This window comes from Hydra vulgaris, chromosome 11 (genome assembly GCF_038396675.1).
Source record: "Hydra vulgaris chromosome 11, alternate assembly HydraT2T_AEP".
Lineage (NCBI taxonomy): Eukaryota > Metazoa > Cnidaria > Hydrozoa > Anthoathecata > Hydridae > Hydra > Hydra vulgaris.
The window spans coordinates 24,905,776-24,924,960 of NC_088930.1; the positions used below are offsets into that span (position 1 = coordinate 24,905,776).

The 19,185-nt window shown below is 25.4% G+C and overlaps 2 protein-coding genes across 3 annotated transcripts in view; both read left to right on the forward strand.

Moving 5' to 3' along the window:
- The window catches only part of LOC100214527 (reticulophagy regulator 2), a 38,412-nt gene extending 21,835 nt beyond the window's left edge, over positions 1 to 16,577 (forward strand). For both annotated transcript variants that reach the window (XM_065810538.1, XM_065810539.1), the window contains exons 7-9: positions 2,502 to 2,654; positions 12,147 to 12,305; positions 15,712 to 16,577. In XM_065810538.1, coding sequence (XP_065666610.1) covers positions 2,502 to 2,654; positions 12,147 to 12,305; positions 15,712 to 16,088 — 689 coding nt within the window. In that variant the 3' untranslated portion in view covers positions 16,089 to 16,577. The remainder of the gene's footprint in view (positions 1 to 2,501; positions 2,655 to 12,146; positions 12,306 to 15,711) is intronic.
- A 1,298-nt stretch (positions 16,578 to 17,875) lies between these two features.
- LOC100214114 (uncharacterized) lies at positions 17,876 to 19,152 on the forward strand. Its single transcript, XM_065810540.1, has one exon. It carries the CDS (start codon positions 17,947 to 17,949, stop codon positions 18,559 to 18,561), a length of 615 nt encoding a protein of 204 aa, XP_065666612.1. The 5' UTR covers positions 17,876 to 17,946; the 3' UTR covers positions 18,562 to 19,152.
- The last annotated feature ends 33 nt before the right edge of the window (positions 19,153 to 19,185 follow it).

Sequence of the window (19,185 nt, forward strand, 5' to 3'; positions counted from 1 at the left end):
TCTAGAGCAGATGAAGGTAGTTTCTACATATACAGCGTTAAAATGCAGATGATTGGGTATCATTATTTATATTTCTGGATAAAAAGAAGCAATCAGAAAAATTTTAAATAGTGAAAAGATGACATCACAAGGCTTATGTGTTAGATTAGGAGTACTGAATAATAGATGTTAAAATGATGGTGATGTAGATTTATTTCTAATCAGTTATGGCTTCAAACCTTGGCAGCACCCAGCTTTATTTTATTAAATCTGACCCCATTCAAAATCAAGCCTTGTTCCTTTACTACAGTATTGTGAAAAAGTTAAGAACCACAAAAAAAACAAATCATAATTTATTTTTATTTTTAAATTTTTTTTTAACCGAATATATTTTTCTGGTAAAAAGAGTAATAAGAATAAGTTTTAGAAAATAGACAAACAAAATAAAAAATAATAATAGTGATAAAAACTTTTAAACAAATATAAAAAATGTATTTAAAGTTTTATAGGTAATTTTTATTTTAAAAATTGTGAAAAAGTTAAGAACCACAGAATAAAAAACGATAATTTTTACCACCTAATACCGCGTAATTCTACCATGAATTTTTAAGCACTCATTTATACGATTTGGCATTAAGTCTATTAAATTCTTTAAAATATGTTTGGGAACATTTCCAAGTATTGCTGGTAAAATATTGCGCAACTCCTCAAGGCTCCTTGGTGCTTTCTTGGCAATCTCTTTATCAAGCCAACTCCAAAGATTTTCAATGCAATTTAGATTTGGGCTATTTGGTGGCCAAGTTAGACGCTCAATATTATTACTTTCGAACCATTCAGAGACAATTTTAGCCCTGTGACATGGTGCATTGTCTTGCTGAAAAATGAACAGAACGCTTTGCTCAAGTGCATCAATTGACGGTAACAAGTTGTTATTTAAAATATCGACATAATGAGTAGAGTTGAGTCGACCATCAAATAATTTAAACATACCAAGACTATAATATGTCATGCAGCACCATATTCCAACCGACCCGCTACCTTGTTTTGTTCTTTGAACAATACAATCGTGATTATATTTTTCTGAAGGCTGCCTGCGAATCATAATTCGGTTTTTTCGGTTATCAACCTCGATATTCATCTCATCACTGAACATTACTGTCCTCCATTTTTGTTTAGACCATTCTTTGACGCTTTGGCAAAATTCTTTTCGCTTTTTTATATGTCGTTTGGTAAGTCGCGGTTTTAGAACAGCTTTTTTCCATAACATATTGTTAGCTAATAGTTTCCTACGCACAAGTGATGCCGAGGCTTGACGTCCATTTGAAAGCTACCATTCCCTTCTTAATTCATGCGACGGCATGGTTCGATTTTTCTTTGCCAACCTGGTTAAAAGGCGATCATCATTGGGTGTCGTCAAACGCGGTCTTCCAGAACGATGGCGATCAACGTAAGATTTTGTCTCTTTAAATCTTTTGATGATTGTTAGCACCGAACTATGTGATCGCTTTACTATTCTTCCAATTTCGCGAGCGGATTTACCTTCCTGGTGAAAATGCACCACTTTTACACGATCTTCATAGGTAATAGCTTTTCTGCTCATTTTTTCAAAAGGAAAGAATTTTTTTTTGTTTGAAATGAATACTTTTTTTAAAAGTATTTAAAAAAATTAATTTTTTTCAAATGTTTTTATTGGTTCTTTGGTAATAACTCAGGTCATTAAAAGAATATTTTAAAAAAAAGGGAAAAATAAATTTAAAAAGATGTTTCCGCCGCATTTAGCACAAAAAATTCTTTGTGGTTCTTAACTTTTTCACAAAAAATATATTAAAAAAAATTAACACATTATATTTAATCCTTATTTTTTATAGGTTCTATTAACTAACTTTCAAAAAAAAAAAAATTTTCTTTTTTCTCATGCTATATTTAATATGTTCGAAAAAAAAGACTATTTTATTATCTATAGAATAAAAATTAATTAAATTTATTTGAAAAAATTTTTTTATTTTATTTAGTGGTTCTTAACTTTTTCACAATACTGTATATATAAATATATTTAGGTATTGGATACTGGTTTTAGGCACTCTCACTGTTTTAGGTTGTTTTAGGCACTCTCACTAAAGTATAATGTATCTATATAGGTATCAAATATTGTATTTATTACTTAAACAATAATTGTGTTTCTGCTACAATATTAATAATACAATAATAATAATATTATAGTTGTTTATTTCTTAAATAAATTCAGGTTCACATTTTTAAACTTAGTTTATTTAAAATTTTATAGTCAATGTAAGTTCAGTAATTTTTTTGTTGTTGGGTTGGGGGTACCAGTAGCTACTGTGAATATGTTTTAGTATGGATTGAAAAAATCTACAACTTGAATTTAAAGTATCAAAAATATTTTTTCTTTATGGATCATAAAAACTCTTTTTTATTTTGGTATCAAAAAAAAGTTTTGGATTTTTACTTTTTTAATACTTTTTTACAATTACTGTTTTTAATATTTTTTTAATATTTTGTAGGAACCATTGCATATTTTTTTCCAATAATAAACTATTTGGGTTTGCTTGATTTCTTTCTTAACAAAATGACTCGTTTTGTTCATCCAATTTATTTGCATTTGTCAAACAGTCGAACTAAGCGTCGGCGAAATCTAGCACAACAAAATCAAAAAAGTAAGTGTGTTTTTAATATGTAGAATTTTTTTTGGAATAAGATTTTTTTGTCAGCAACTTTATTGATATTGGTAGGTAGCATTATTGTTGACTATTTTGTTTTTAAAGTTATGTGTTAAAATTTATTAAAATTAAAATTAAAATTTATTTATTAATTGTCATATTTTGCTGTCTATTGTTTTTATATTTAATGTATATATTCATTAAGAAGTTCAGAGAAAATATTTTGATTTTTTTTTTTTAAAGGCTGTATATGTAAAGTGTTTTTTATTGATCTTTTTGAATAAGGAATATATATGTAAATGTATATTAGAGTCAGCATTTGGCAATACCAACCTAACTGCCTGAAAGTGTCTGAGGTTGGTAATTTTTGCTGATCTTGTTTCTTTGTTGCTATAGAGAAACCTTTATATTAAAGATTTTGTTCCGACCAAAAATAAGGCAACATTTTATTACTTTTTAATTCTGAGGGCTGTATATATATATATATATATATATATATATATATATATATATATATATATATATATATATATATATATATATATATATATATATATATATATATATATATATATATATATATATATATATATATATACATATGTATATATATATATATAATATATATATATATATATATATATATATATATATATATATATATATATATATATATATAAAATTGATTTTTTGATGAGATTAAAAAAAATAACTACATACTTTTACATATATAGCTCTGATATCATTAATCGAGCACTCTTGCTGAATATATGCTCACAGCAAAATTAAACTTATCACACTGAAATAGCCTGCAGTGTGGGGTTTCAGTACATACATCGGCTATTTTATAGCCTGCTGCTGTAAGGGAGTGCCACTACATAGACTGAGGGTTTAGCATGGGGTAGCAATCTTTTCTTTTATTATTTGTCATTTTTTCTTCTTTTTCTGGAAATGTTTGCTATAAAGGTAGGAAAGCAAGTAACAATTTGTTATCTATATATGCTATAGTAGATATGCAAATAGATTATTCCTATCAGGATATTGGGAAAAAATGTCGACAACCCAAGAAGTCCAAAAGAGATATGGCTAAAAGACATAAAGTAATTAAAAATTGCCTGCAAGATTTAAACAGCACTTTGGGAGCAACCAAAGCATCATTGAAAGCTGCTACATGAAAATCTTCAAAGAAATCGAATGTCCATTATGATGGATGAAGAAACTTTACTTTGTCATTCCCAGGCCTGCAATTTTTACAATCCTGGAAGGATCAAAGTCTGACTTTTTGGTAAAGCAATATAAAACAAAAAATATGGAAATCTATACTTTTTGTAAATGCTGGTTAGCTTTTCAAAGAAGGTGTTAACATTTGTCTTATCTCAGATATTATTTGTCTCTGCATACTGAAAAACTAGTTCCCTTGTTTGTTTTTTAGACAAACCATAGCACATTTTAGATGCAGTTTTAAGATCTAATTATTAATTTAAGAAAATAATAAATCTTCTTGAGGTTTAGAAAAAATGCGCTTGTTACCTATATTTGGGTGGTACACATACTCCTTCTCAGCATTCTTAACTTTTTTAAACACTTTTGCTAAATAGGCTATTGATATTCTAAACACTAATGCTGTTTTATTGATGGACTGGTTGCCAGCATTCATTTCCCTTACAGTCTTTTTTATTGCTGAAGTTGTGGGCCTTTGTCGCTTTTTAGTAATTGATACTTGTGAAGACATGTTTTTCTCTTAAAGATAAAAAATATTAAATTAGAATGAGAAAAACAGAAATGCTAACATACACTAGTTAAATGCACTCGTTTAGCTTAAAAATTTGATTACTTCAAAAAAATTTAATTGCACAATATGAAGGACAAATAAGCAGGCTGATATACCTAGAGAACAAATTGTTTGGTTTATATCCTGACGATAAATAATCTCTATAATACACCAAACCGTTATGTGCACCAAGCAATTCCTTCTCTCCTCAAAAATCAGTCTGTTTATTTGTCCTTAATATTATGCAATTAAAGTTTTTGAATTGATCAAATTTATAACCTAAACATACTTCCTTTGACTAATACTTCCTGTGCCTAAATACTATTGATGCATTAAAAGAATCAATAATCATGCGATGAAAGAGCCAGCTTTTTTATAGCATAGATAGTTGGCTCTTTCAAAACATTGTATGGTTAAATACATACCTTAATCTAAACATAATTTACCAAAACATTAATCTAATATAATAAAATAATAATTGAACTTACAGAAATAAACAAAACAGAGTCAAAAAAATCACCAGATAGAAGTAATATTGATAATGGAAACGATAACATAAAAAAGAAAATAGCAGAACTAGAAGACAGAAGCCGTAGAAAAAATTTGAGATTTGTTGAGATTAAAGCTAAATAAACTTGAGAAGAAAGCGAGCAAAAAATCAAAGATTTCCTTAATACAAAGCTTAATATACAAGAAAAAATTTTAATAGATAGAGCTCATCAAGTTGAAAAAGAAACAAGAAAAAACAGATCAATATTTGCTTGATTTTAAAACTACAAAGACAAAGCCCTAGTTTTAACCAAATATATGACGATGAAGCTTTGGAAAGCGGTTAACGAAGACTTTTACAGTGGATTTACAAAAAAAGCTTTTCAAAAAAGCGAAAGAATAAGGAGCAAAAAGTAAGTATGCTAAAGTAACTTACAATAAATCAATTACGCGTGACCTATAATTATAAAGGAATTCTTTTAATATTCTATAATCAAATTTAAAAAACAAAAATGGATGATTACGAATCCTTTACTTTTAATTTTTACAATAAATACTTAAAATCAGATCTTAATTTATATCAGGATGTCAACTTTTTTAATGATGTGAACACATGTTGTTCTTATCTTTATCCCAATGAGTTAAAAGAATTTCCTTATAAAAATGACACTGAAAATCAAAAAATCAGAATTCTTCACATTAATATTAGAAGTCTAAATAAAAATTTTGAAAAGTTTTGTGATTTTTTATATGAAACTGAAAATATTTTTAATACAATTTGCTTAACAGAAACATGGATTTCTTCGAATTAGTTTAAGAATAATTTTTTTTTTTTCATATAAAAAATCACAAAACTTTTCAAAATTTTTATTTACACTTTTAATATTAATGTGAAGAATTTTTGATTTTCAGTGTCATTTTTATAATGAAATTCTTATAACTCAAAGGTAAGAACAACATGTGTTCAAATCATTAAAAAAGTTGACATCTTGATATAAATTAAGATCTGATTTTAAGTATTTATCGTGAAAATTAAAAGTAATATAATTATCTATTTTGCATCTTCCAGGTTTCGAAACAATTATGTTAGAAAAACAAACAAATAGGAGTTAAGGTTGATTTACGTTAAGGAACACATTGTACATAACATTAGGATATATGCGTTTCTGACGGTGATAAAGAAATTGTAACTATTGAAATTTTAAACAATAAAAAAAGAAGTATTCTATTAAGCTGCTGTTATAGACCACCTGATGGTGCGTCTGAAAATCTTCTTTTCTTTTTACAGCAAAATATCATTCACAAAGGTAGCAAAGAAAACAAAATTACTTTATAATTGGAGATTTCAACATGAACTGTTTAGTTTATTGTAAAGATAAAAAAGTAAAAATTTTTTTTGATGAAATATTTATGGCAGGAGTTCTTCCTTTAATCAATCGCCCTACTAGAATAACCAAAACTTCAACAACATTGGTTGATAATATTTTTATAACAGATATTTATAAAAAGGAATTATAAAAACCGACATCCGATCATTTCCCCATTTTCTAACAATCCATACTGTATTCTCTAATAACCCCGAAGGATAAAATATAATTAAAAAATGTGTCTTTAATGAGAATAATATAAAATCCTTCCAATATCAATTATCACTTCTGCATTGGAAACATATTAACTTTAATGATGATGCAAATACAATATAAAATAAATTCTTTGATACGTTCTTCTCAATATACAATGCAAACTTCCCACTTTGTGAAAAAATAATTAAAATAAAAACCTTGAATAGTCCATGGATTACCAAAGGACTTAGAAAATCCTCTAAAATCAAACAGAAACTATATATAAAATATTTAAAAACAAAATTAGATGAAAACCAACAAAAATATAAAAATTACCAACATTTATTTAAAAAAATTCGTAAAAAACTAAAAAAAACTTATTATTCAAATTTAATTAGTAAATTTAAAAACTACTCAAAAAATACTTGGATAATACTTGGGGTTGAAAGAAATAACAAAACGAAAAACAAATTCAAACTCCCTTCCTAAAGTAATTAAAATAAATAAAACAAATAAATATGAACCAAACGAAATTGCAAACAAGTTTAATAAATATTTTATTGATATAGGAACTAAGTTGGCAAATAAGATTCCTATTACGGAAAAAACTTTTAGTGATTTTCTAGAGCCTATAAATAATTTGCTTTTTATAGATAATTTATATTCTGACTTAACTTTTGATGAGTTTGAGAGAGCTTACAAATTTTTCAAAAGAAACAAAGCTACAGGTGCGGACAAAATAAATGGCAACATTGTCATATATTGCTTTAAAAATTTAAAATGTATTCTTTATAAAGTCTGTACAGCAAGGTGTATTCCCCGACCAATTAAAAATAGCTAAAGTTACTCTAATTTACAAAGACAGAAAAAAATAAAATATTAGTAATTATTGCCCTATCTCAGTTCTTTCAATCTTCTCGAAAATTTTAGAAAGAATTATATACAATAGAACATATTATAAATAAACTGCTATATAAAAATCAATTCAGTTTTAAAAAAAATTGTTCAACTGAACAAGCCATTACACAGTTCATTCATGAAATCTCCAATTCATTTGGTAGATCACAATATACACTAGGTATTTTCATTGACCTATCAAAAGCATTCGACGCGATTGATCACAAAATTCTACTTAAAACACTCAAATTTTACGAAATTAATTGCAAATTAATAAAATGGTATAAAAATTACTTGACAAATAAAAAACAATTTGTTTTCTATGGAGATTATTTTCAAAATGAAAAATTAATTGACATAAAATGTAGTGTTCCACTGGGTTCTATTCTAGGCCCACTTTTTTAGTCTATATAAATGATTTAAATAAAGCTTCTAACCGTATGAGTATCATATTTGTGGACAATACTAGTTTATTTCTGTCAAACAATGACATTTTTTCAAATATGAATAAAGAACTCAATCACATCTTCAACTGGTTTAAGTGCAACAAGCACTTAAGCCAGTTGGAGATTAATTTTAAAGATTGATAAAACAAAATGGATCCTTTTCAACTCCCTCGCAAAAAAGCATTTTTTACTAAATAATTTACCTAAACTTCTTATTGATAAAATTGAAATAAAAAAGGAGTTGGTCACAAGATTTTTAGGCATTTACATTGATAAAAATATTACATGGAAGTATCATATCGACTTTATTTCTACTAAATTGTCTAAAAGTATTGGAATTCTTTATGAGGTTAGATACTATTAAAGTAAACAAAATTTAATTCAACTCTACTACTCATTTATTCATAGCTATATAAATTATAAAATATTGTTTAGGGAAGTTCCTCTAAAAGTAAGTTACAAAATCTCTACCATCGCACAGTGGGCCAGGTGGTGGACAAAAGTAAAAAAAATACATTTTCAAAAATTATGTTATTATATACCATTTTATAGCTTAAGCATTCAGCTTTTATAAAATGTGTATATTTTTATATAATTATCATGACGTATGCTTCTAAGCTGTAGAATAAAAAGCTTTTTTTTTTTTAAAAAAAAGTTTCAATTTTTTTTTAAATTTGAAAATATTTTTTGTTACTAATAAGCTTGGAACAGATGTTAGTTTTACAACCTTTCTTTTTATTGGATAATTTGATAAAATCAAGTATTATCTTTCAAATGAGCTATTACAGTACTATTTAGCATGTAAGTTATGTCAAATAAAATGAATTCAAATGATGGCGTATTTGAAGTACTTTTTTTAGTTAAAATTTCACTCATATAATCAAATACTTTTATGGTCCAAAGCGGTCCAGTATATACCAATATCAGTTCATTTTGTTATTAATAATAAGAAACTACTAACTACCTCCATTGATAAAGAAAACTCTGCTCTTATCCAACTGTAGTATCTGGTAAACCCCAGGTGAATTTTGATACTTTAAGTATTAAAACAAATAAAAGAAGATTGACGCCATTAGTTGCATTATATTAATCTTAAAAACTATTTTTTGCATCAGGTTGTAGTTTGCGCCAAGATGGTAAAGAAAAAGAAGCTATAGCTGTTTTACAATTTTCAGAATAGTTTTGATTTGAAAAATAGTTTTAGAACAAAATTTTTATCTTATTATACAAAAAGGTTTAGCTACCTTTTTTATATGGATTATGTAGTAGTTTCATAAAATATAAAATAGAGCCCTGGAACTGAATAAAAATACTTATAATTAGTAATTGGGAATGTTTTAAAATTTTTAAATGCATAAAATAATTTTTAATCATACTGGCACATTAATATTACTCTAGTTTATAACATTGATGTTTTTAGAATAGTTACTTAAGCTAGTAACTATGCAAAATGAACCGTTGCCATGCATTTCAGGTGTCACTATCAATCAAATAAAAAATCCATAGTACCACTACATTTGTAGTATAAAAATACTCACTGTGGTAATTATGAGAGTAATCCAATAAAGTTATTACTTTTTCCAGTTTTATTTTTTTCATCCAAATTTGTTACGGTTAATAAAATGTGTGGTTGCTAAGTGATTTAGATATCCATAGCAACCTAAAAGTAAAACTAATGTTGCCATTAAAACCGCAATCCTCATATTAGTAAATAGTACATAAATGGTTCTTAAATCTTTTTTATATGACGAGTTATTAGTTTTGTCCAGTAAAAGTGAATTCTGGCCCACTGTGCATCGTCAGAAACAAGCAATGCATTTAATATGTTTTGAAAATCATTTTTCTTATTTAAATATTTTACTTTAAAATGTTAAAGCATTTAACCCTTAAGAACTCAATGTCTATAATGTTTTATGTTTTATGTTTTGTTGTAAAAGTGAACAACCATTGTTCATTTTTAAAGATCTTTTTACCCATAAAGCTATAAACAAATATACTTTATGAAATAATAATTTATTAATTGAACCTATTTGTCAAACAAAGTTTAATCAATTTTGCATTAACTATCAAGCACTGTATTTATGGAATAAAATTGTTGTTCCTAATTTTGATTTGTCAATTTAGTTTTCCGTTTTTAAAACTAAATTAAAAGGCTATATTCTTTCTACTGGCAATATATATAAATATTTTTGAAATGTAAAATTATTTTCACTCTGGATAATTTGTAAAATTATTTTCAGTCTTTGTTTATTATACATTTTTAATAGTTATTAAATCAATTGTATTTTTATTTTATTATATATACACATTTGATATATTTTATATGGTTCTGGTGACTAGATCTTTTGGATCGTCTTTTAGATACCGAGTTTATATATTTTTATATTGTCATACTATTTAGTTAATAATAATAGTAAACTAAAAAAAAAAACTTTTTAACAGACTTACTGAATAGGGGTGATTTTATTTGATTTGTCAGTAAAACAAATTTAAAAAAATAAAAAGTAACTTATGACTTGACTCTGATTTGATTACAGGCCTCCTACGTAATATTGTTCATAATGTTTAAATATATATATATTATATATATATTTAAAGATATATACATACAAACTTAAAATCAATGAAAGTATTTATATTGAACTTAAAAAATCTCAACATACAAGTTGAAAAGTCTTCACTCAACATACAAGTTGAAAAGTCTTCACTCAACATACAAGTTGAAAAGTCTTCACTCAACATACAAGTTGAAAAGTCTTCACTCAACATACAAGTTGAAAAGTCTTCACTCAACATACAAGTTGAAAAGTCTTCACTCAACATACAAGTTGAAAAGTCTTCACTCAACATACAAGTTGAAAAGTCTTCACTCAACATACAAGTTGAAAAGTCTTCACTCAACATACAAGTTGAAAAGTCTTCACTCAACATACAAGTTGAAAAGTCTTCACTCAACATACAAGTTGAAAAGTCTTCACTCAACATACAAGTTGAAAAGTCTTCACTCAACATACAAGTTGAAAAGTCTTCACTCAACATACAAGTTGAAAAGTCTTCACTCAACATACAAGTTGAAAAGTCTTCACTCAACATACAAGTTGAAAAGTCTTCACTCAACATACAAGTTGAAAAGTCTTCACTCAACATACAAGTTGAAAAGTCTTCACTCAACATACAAGTTGAAAAGTCTTCACTCAACATACAAGTTGAAAAGTCTTCACTCAACATACAAGTTGAAAAGTCTTCACTCAACATACAAGTTGAAAAGTCTTCACTCAACATACAAGTTGAAAAGTCTTCACTCAACATACAAGTTGAAAAGTCTTCACTCAACATACAAGTTGAAAAGTCTTCACTCAACATACAAGTTGAAAAGTCTTCACTCAACATACAAGTTGAAAAGTCTTCACTCAACATACAAGTTGAAAAGTCTTCACTCAACATACAAGTTGAAAAGTCTTCACTCAACATACAAGTTGAAAAGTCTTCACTCAACATACAAGTTGAAAAGTCTTCACTCAACATACAAGTTGAAAAGTCTTCACTCAACATACAAGTTGAAAAGTCTTCACTCAACATACAAGTTGAAAAGTCTTCACTCAACATACAAGTTGAAAAGTCTTCACTCAACATACAAGTTGAAAAGTCTTCACTCAACATACAAGTTGAAAAGTCTTCACTCAACATACAAGTTGAAAAGTCTTCACTCAACATACAAGTTGAAAAGTCTTCACTCAACATACAAGTTGAAAAGTCTTCACTCAACATACAAGTTGAAAAGTCTTCACTCAACATACAAGTTAAAAAGTCTTCACTCAACATACAAGTTGAAAAGTCTTCACTCAACATACAAGTTGAAAAGTCTTCACTCAACATACAAGTTGAAAAGTCTTCACTCAACATACAAGTTAAAAAGTCTTCACTCAACAAGTAAAAAAACCATTATAATTGTTGCTCGCTTGTGTATAAATATCTTTTCTCTCTATTTTTCTACCCTTAATTTATATTAAGTTTCGCACCTCTTTGTCTTGTTTTTTATAACACTGTAGTTATTTATTCTATTTTATGTAAATAAAGTAACATTATTGGGAACAAAAAAAAAATTTGTTTTTTTTGTTTCCAATATTAGCTTGTAGTACTTTTATCATTAACAAATGAACTTTCCAATCTTAATAACACACCAACCAACAAGAAAATCAAAATTATTAAAAGTTATATAAAATTTTTATTAAAATTGTATAGATTTTTTTTTACTTCTGAAACTTTATTATAAAATGTTTTGTGTTTCTGACATTTGAGTTGTTTTATTTTTCTGTGTTTGTAGCTTACAGCCCTTTGATAAAACAAAGTAATAATGATGATGCTATTATACATGGAAATCAGTTGTCTGAAGAAGTTGATAAAGAAGGTGACCACAGTTTGTCAAGAAACTCATCTTTAGATGAATTTGATTTGCAAAATCAGTTGCATCATCTAGATGAAGGTAAACCTTCAATTTTACTTTTTTTAATATATTTAAAAGTTAAAACCATTTCTATTAAGTGAAAAAATAAAACACAACAACAATAAATTTTGTTTATTTTGCATTTATATACTTCAATAAGAAGTAAATAGATTTTTTTTTAATTATTATTTCTAGAGTAATGTTTTAAAAATAAAATAGAATTGTAATGAAAACAATAACAGAAACAATAACTATTGATATTGTATTATTTTTTTAGAAACAATTATAATACCTGTGATTTACAATTTTTGTATACTGTTATACAATAACAATAATTATTGTATTGCAATTCATCTTTAATAGAATAACAATTTATTGTTAGTGTAATAAAAAAAATTATTGTAATGTCAAAACTTAGTCATGTGACCAGAAATAGAATCAATGATCATATATTATTTGTACCCTATTTCAATAGGGCAAAACTTTATATGATTATTGATTCTATTTCTATTTATCTTTTGAGTATCACTTATCCTAGTTGCAACTTATACATCTCTATAAAAGTGAGTTTTATTTGACCTGTTTTTCTTTTACCGCTGAGGATAGATATGTATACATAATCAATTCCTATAATTTCTTCCACTTAGTTTTTTGTTTTTACAACAGACACCAAATGTTTCGATAACACTTACTCTTGTCTGATAGGTGATGAGTGACCTGAAAATAATGAAAAAATTGTTGCACAATAAAAGTTCACATGTTTAGACGATATAATATATAATTACCCAGGTTAATGGCTCTCTTATTCCATAATGCTTAATCTTTACGCAAAAAATTTGGACGTGAACGGACGTGCTTTTGTAAACTAAATTAAAAATGGCTAAATTTACTGTTTCTCAAATTAAAGACCTGTTAGATATTCATGAGAATACTTTATTAAAAATATTTAACGAGAAGTTTAATAAATTGGAAATTATCTGGGTCAATGGCTCGCTGATTCCATAAGGCTGTAATTTATTACTCATTAGTGGTTATTTATAATAATAAAAATAAACTATTTTCACATGTTTGTAGTTTATCAGTTATTTTAGACGTCATCATCCGGTGATTTGAAACATCATCCGGTGAAACATTTCAATATCAGTTTAGACAAAATTTTTAAAAATTAAAAGTTTCACTTCACATAGTAAATGATTATCTAATTACAAAATATAATAAATTATTTATTTGTATAACTTTGAATGAGTATTATTAATGTTAATTCCAAATAAATTATTCTTTAAACGTTTATATTATTGAACTCAAAATAAATTTAAAAAATTATATGTAAATGGTTGTTAAAAACAGGTGCCACAAGCGCCCCTGAATTTAATATTTGTTAAGTATACGTAGAATATATACTTCTTTGGCTTTCCTGGCATACTTTACTTTTCAAAATAAATAAAGTTATATATGCTAATGACTGCTAAAAACAATCTTCACACACCTTCTTAATTTTCTAGTGCCCAAATAATAATAAATGCGTGTGAAAATGAATCTAAATACTTTAAAATACAATAGCTATCGAACTTTGAAATAGTAATACAATACACCACAATATTTGTTGTAACTGTCCATCAAAACAATACAATAGTTATTGTAATTGTTTTACATCACAGCAATACAATAACAATAATGTTGTAATTACATCTCTGGTATTAGAATACAATATTATTGTATTGTAATGTATTATTGTATTTAATTTTTACAATTACAATTACAACAGTCTGAATTATTTCTTTAATTTTTCAATGATTTATTTCTTTTTTAATTTATCTTTTATTCCTGCTTTTATTTAATTATGTATTTAATTTTTACTGAAATTTATGTGAAAACAATTTAGATGTTTTTAATAAAGGAAAAAACCTCAATTCTATTTTTGTTCTTATTTAGAATAAATCTACTCATCTCAAATTTATTTTTAGATTTTTGTTAACTTTTTACAGTTAATAAGTTTTTAGATTAAATTAACAGTTATAGGGATAGACAAGAGTTAGGGCCAGGAATTAGGTCAGGTATTAGGGTCAGGGTTAGTATATAGGTTTTATATGGTCAATAGAAAACACTTTTTTTAGCTGTATAAAATAAAAGAGAACAGAGCAAGATTTATAAGTTAAAAATATTGAGATAAAAAAAAGATTTTGTTTTTATGCAACAACATTTTCCAAGAGGGTATTAGTAAGTTTTTTTGTGTTGCTCCAATTCCTTTCATATCTGTTAACAAGATAAGAGAATCTTATTGAATTTTGATTTTAATTTATAACAATAATGTAACTAAACTTATAATTGATATATTATATAAAAAATTTTATTATATTTATAAATATTTTATTATATTTATAAAACGAGGAACAGGTTGAGTGATGTACTACCATAGAGGTTATAAGATTTGATCAAACAAGTGCTCAACCACTCCACCACTACTGTATTTTACATTCTTATAAAATATCAATTTGAATAATATTTAAGAATTTTTATTAGACTGGCTCAGTTCAAGAACAGCATCAAAATGGTTGATTTAAATAATCATTAAAATCCTAAATACTTCAATCTAATTTTAACAACATCAAGTTTATATAAAAAAGCCAATTGGATGGAAATTTTAATTCATAAAGTTCAGTAATACAATGAAAGCATGTTTAACACCATTAAGTTTTTTTTATAATTATTTTTATTTTGTGAAGATATAAGGAAAGAAAGGTATAAACAATTTGCCTTAATTTAGATGCCTTAATTGGGTTTTTTTTGAAATTCCTAAAATATCTAATTTAGCTTTCATCTATTACACAGTACAATATATACAAATAATTGACAAATAGCAAAGAGGCTGTACATAAATTTGTTAAGGAAAGGTTTTTTGACTCTATAATTGCATGCCTATTTGCATGTGATGTAGTATGTAGATAATATTTAAAGCAATATAGTAAGTGCATGATATTTATATATAGTTTTTTAAAATACACTAATAACTACCTTAAATGTTTTATAAATAATATTGAGGCTGCCATGTGAATTGTTAGGTTTTTAAGAGTGTTATTGTCAGACAAGTATTGTTCAAAATTACTTTAAATTATGTTTTGAAAAAATCGAATTCAAAATTGAATGGAATTTAATTTAAAAAAAAGCTTACTTTTTGACAAAGAATAGATTATACTACATCACATGCAAAAAACATAGAGTCAAAAAACCTTTTTTTTTGACTCTATAATTACATAGAGGAGTTGCTCTACACATTTTTAGAATATCACTCTTATCACATTAAATGTGAATGTTAAATTTATTTTTTGAATTTAACATTTAATTTCTAACTTTAGCTCAGTAATTTATGTAAAGAAACAAAATTTTATTTTTAATTTCAACTTTTTCTTTGTTTATTTTCTTTATATTTTTATTAATTTTTTTTTAGCTGAGCATTCTTCAGATTTTGATGAAAATGAATTTCTACCAATAATACCAAATAGTTTGCAGCAAGATTTCCTATCAATATCACAGTATGATAGTATGATGGAACCTCGTGATGATGAGTTTTTACATGGGCTAAATTTCTACAATGCTTCATTGTCTTCTCACCAAGGTATGGTAGATGACTATTTTAATTCTACAGATAATGAAGTTGAGGATTTGCCTGATGAAGATTTTGAAACAACAAAAAAAGATGACGATTTTGAGTTTTTGGATCATGCAGAATTAAATCATGTAACTGATGATGAAATTAGTAAACAGAACAGCAACTTGTCCAATACAAAAATAGTACAGGGAATCTCAAGTATACTTGGTTACTAATCTCCACAAATAATAAAATATCACTTAGTCACTAAGCTTCTTAAAGACTTATCAAGTGATTAGTAAGCTACATACAATGTCATCATGCTTAAGTACTAAATATTGAACAGAGAATTTTTTCACTTTTATTTTAAAATTAAGTTCAAACAATTTGATTAAAATTACTGCTGCAAACTTAATTTATTTATTGTATATTATTTTTAGTTATTAGAGCACCAATAAACTTTATATTACAGCATGATTACAACGTTATTAAAATATAGTTATTAAAATGTTTTATTGGTAACTTATTTATTAAATTTTTAATTTTTATCTTGAAAATGTTATATCATTATTTTAAACAATCAGGTCTAAAATTTGAGACCATTAGAGGCGTTACTGTTTTTTTAACACATAAAAATATGTTTATAATTGTCAAAAATCCTAAACTTAAAATATGGTGTATTATTGTTGTATTTTATATTAAATTTGAAGAGCTTGTAAAACACAGCTGTTGTGTTTTTGTTATCCTAAACTAATGTTATTAATTTAATTTAACAGTTAAGTATTATAAGCTATGTTTTAAATATAAATTCTTTAAAACAAAAAATGTTAAACAATGTAAAATATTGTAAGGTGAGTACCAAAATATGATTTATTGTGAGTATTACACAAATATACGAATCAATAATATTTTAAATAAATTGATAATGATGGTAGACTTTATTACAGGTTTGTAAATAAAATTTCACTAAAAAATGTTTAGTGAATAAAGTTTCTATAGAAAATCATTCAATTATCAATTTGCTTAAGTATTTAGTATGAATTTTTATAAATAAAACCAGATAATTTGCTTAATAAGTATGTAGCAAAAGTTGTTGTAGCAGTATTTATTTAGTAATTCTCAGTACTGTTACTACTTCCAGTTCTAATATGTATATAGTAATAGTAGTTGTAGTAGTATTTTTAGTAATTTTCAGTTCTATTACTACTTTCTATATACATGTTTTACTACTAATTATTTCTGTATTATTAGTTGAAAAGGATAAAATAGTTTGTTAAAAAAAAAAAAAAAAATTTTTATGATTTATTACAACCTTGTCTGAAAAAAAATTGTATTATAAAAGTTATATTTCCAATATTTTCCAAATTTTTTTTTTTTAATTATTCAATATTTTTAGCATTACACGTTGCTATATAAAATAAAAATTAATTTTATTAATAATTATTTTTTAATATAAACATAATATATCTTGTTATACTACACTATAAAAGTATATATTATGTTGTAGTATAGTATTATTTATATCATAAATATAAATAAATAGTATATAACTAGAGACTGTGTCAAATCAGAAATTATAAAAAGGACAACATATTTGTAATATTAAAAAAAAATGTAATTTCTGTAGAAAATATAATCCATTTTTAATGGTTTATATTTTCTAGTAATAAAAAATTCCAGTGTTATTTTGTGTCTTCAATCCTGTCTAATTTCTGTTTGAATTGATTTCTAATTTCTTTGTTTTTCACAAATTTATAAAAGCTGTGATAGAATTTTTCAAAAGTGAATGTTTTTAATTTTTCACAATTAATTTTTTAAAAATTGAGAGATTTATATTTGAATTTTTTTCATGTAATTTTTTTATTTTTATGTAGCAGATTTGTAAAAATGGTTAAATAAGTAATTTAGGCTTTTTTAAATATAATGAAATTTAAGTTGTTTAGTTGAAATGTTAATGCAATAATACTTACTACATCATAAGTTGTTAAAAATAATCTTATGGTAATTTTCTAGTTATTATTTATGGTATTTAAGCTATTAATATTTATTATCTAGTATCAAGAAAAAATGTGTTTGTAAAAGTTAAAAGTAATAATGGCTGCTGATTACGTATTCAAGATTATTATAATTGGAGACTCAGGCGTTGGAAAATCCTGTTTGCTCCGGCGATTTGCAGATAAATCATATACAGATAATTATATAAATACAATTGGGGTAGATTTTAAAGTACGTACATTTGAAATTTTTGGTAAAACAGTCAAGTTAAATATTTGGGACAGTGCAGGGCAAGAACGTTTTCGAACTATTGTAAATACATACTATCGTGGTGCACAAGGTATATGTCTTGTGTATGATATAACTAATATGGAATCTTTTACAAATTTAAATGATTGGTTAAAAGATGTTAGTGAACTTGCAGAAAAAGATGCAAAAAAGCTCATTATAGGCACAAAGTTGGATTTGGAATCACAACGCTGTGTAACGACAAATAATGTCCAGGCTTTCAGTGATCAACTTGACATTCCTTTCATTGAAACCAGTTCAAAAACAGGAAACAATGTTGAGAATGCATTTTGTCAAATGACAAAATTGTTGTTATCAGATGTTGATCAGGAATTAGTTTCAAATGCAGAAAATGCATCTATAATACTTTCTGCTAGCAAAAATGTGGTTTTGAGACCAAATAAAAGCGAAAAGAGTTGCTGCTAATAAAAATGTTTAAACTTCTTTTTTTTTTTTATTATTACATTTTACTTTAATAGTTTTATTTCCCAGAGCTATTTTTCTAACTTAATTTTTTTTTTTTTTTTCATTAATTTTAAACATAGTTAACAATTTTTACTACTCTAATTACTATTGATTTTTATTAGTTGCTAATTTCCAAACTTGTTAATAATTAAATTAAGAAGTTATTAATTCAAAATTATAAATTCAAAATTATAAAAATGTGTACCTAGAATTTTATATTTTGTATTTTTCTTTATTTTCAAAAAAAAAAAAGATATTTCATTTCATAGAGAGAAGTTATAAAACAATGTCTTTGAATGTCTTTGTGTGTGTGTTTATTTGTTTGTGTGAAAATCTCAATTCTCTCAAGTTTACTTTCAATTGTACTGATTATCAAATATTAAATTTTGGTTTTTAATATTATGAAATGTTTTGAGTTTTCTATTTGTTTCAATGTTCCATGGTTTTTTTAGTAATTTATAGCTTATATATTTCGACAATTTTTCTTATTATAATTGTATTTTTTTAAATGTTTAACTGCTATAAAAAAAAAAGAAGTTATTTTGATGTTTATATTTGAAATTAGTTTTTAAAATTAAATACAAA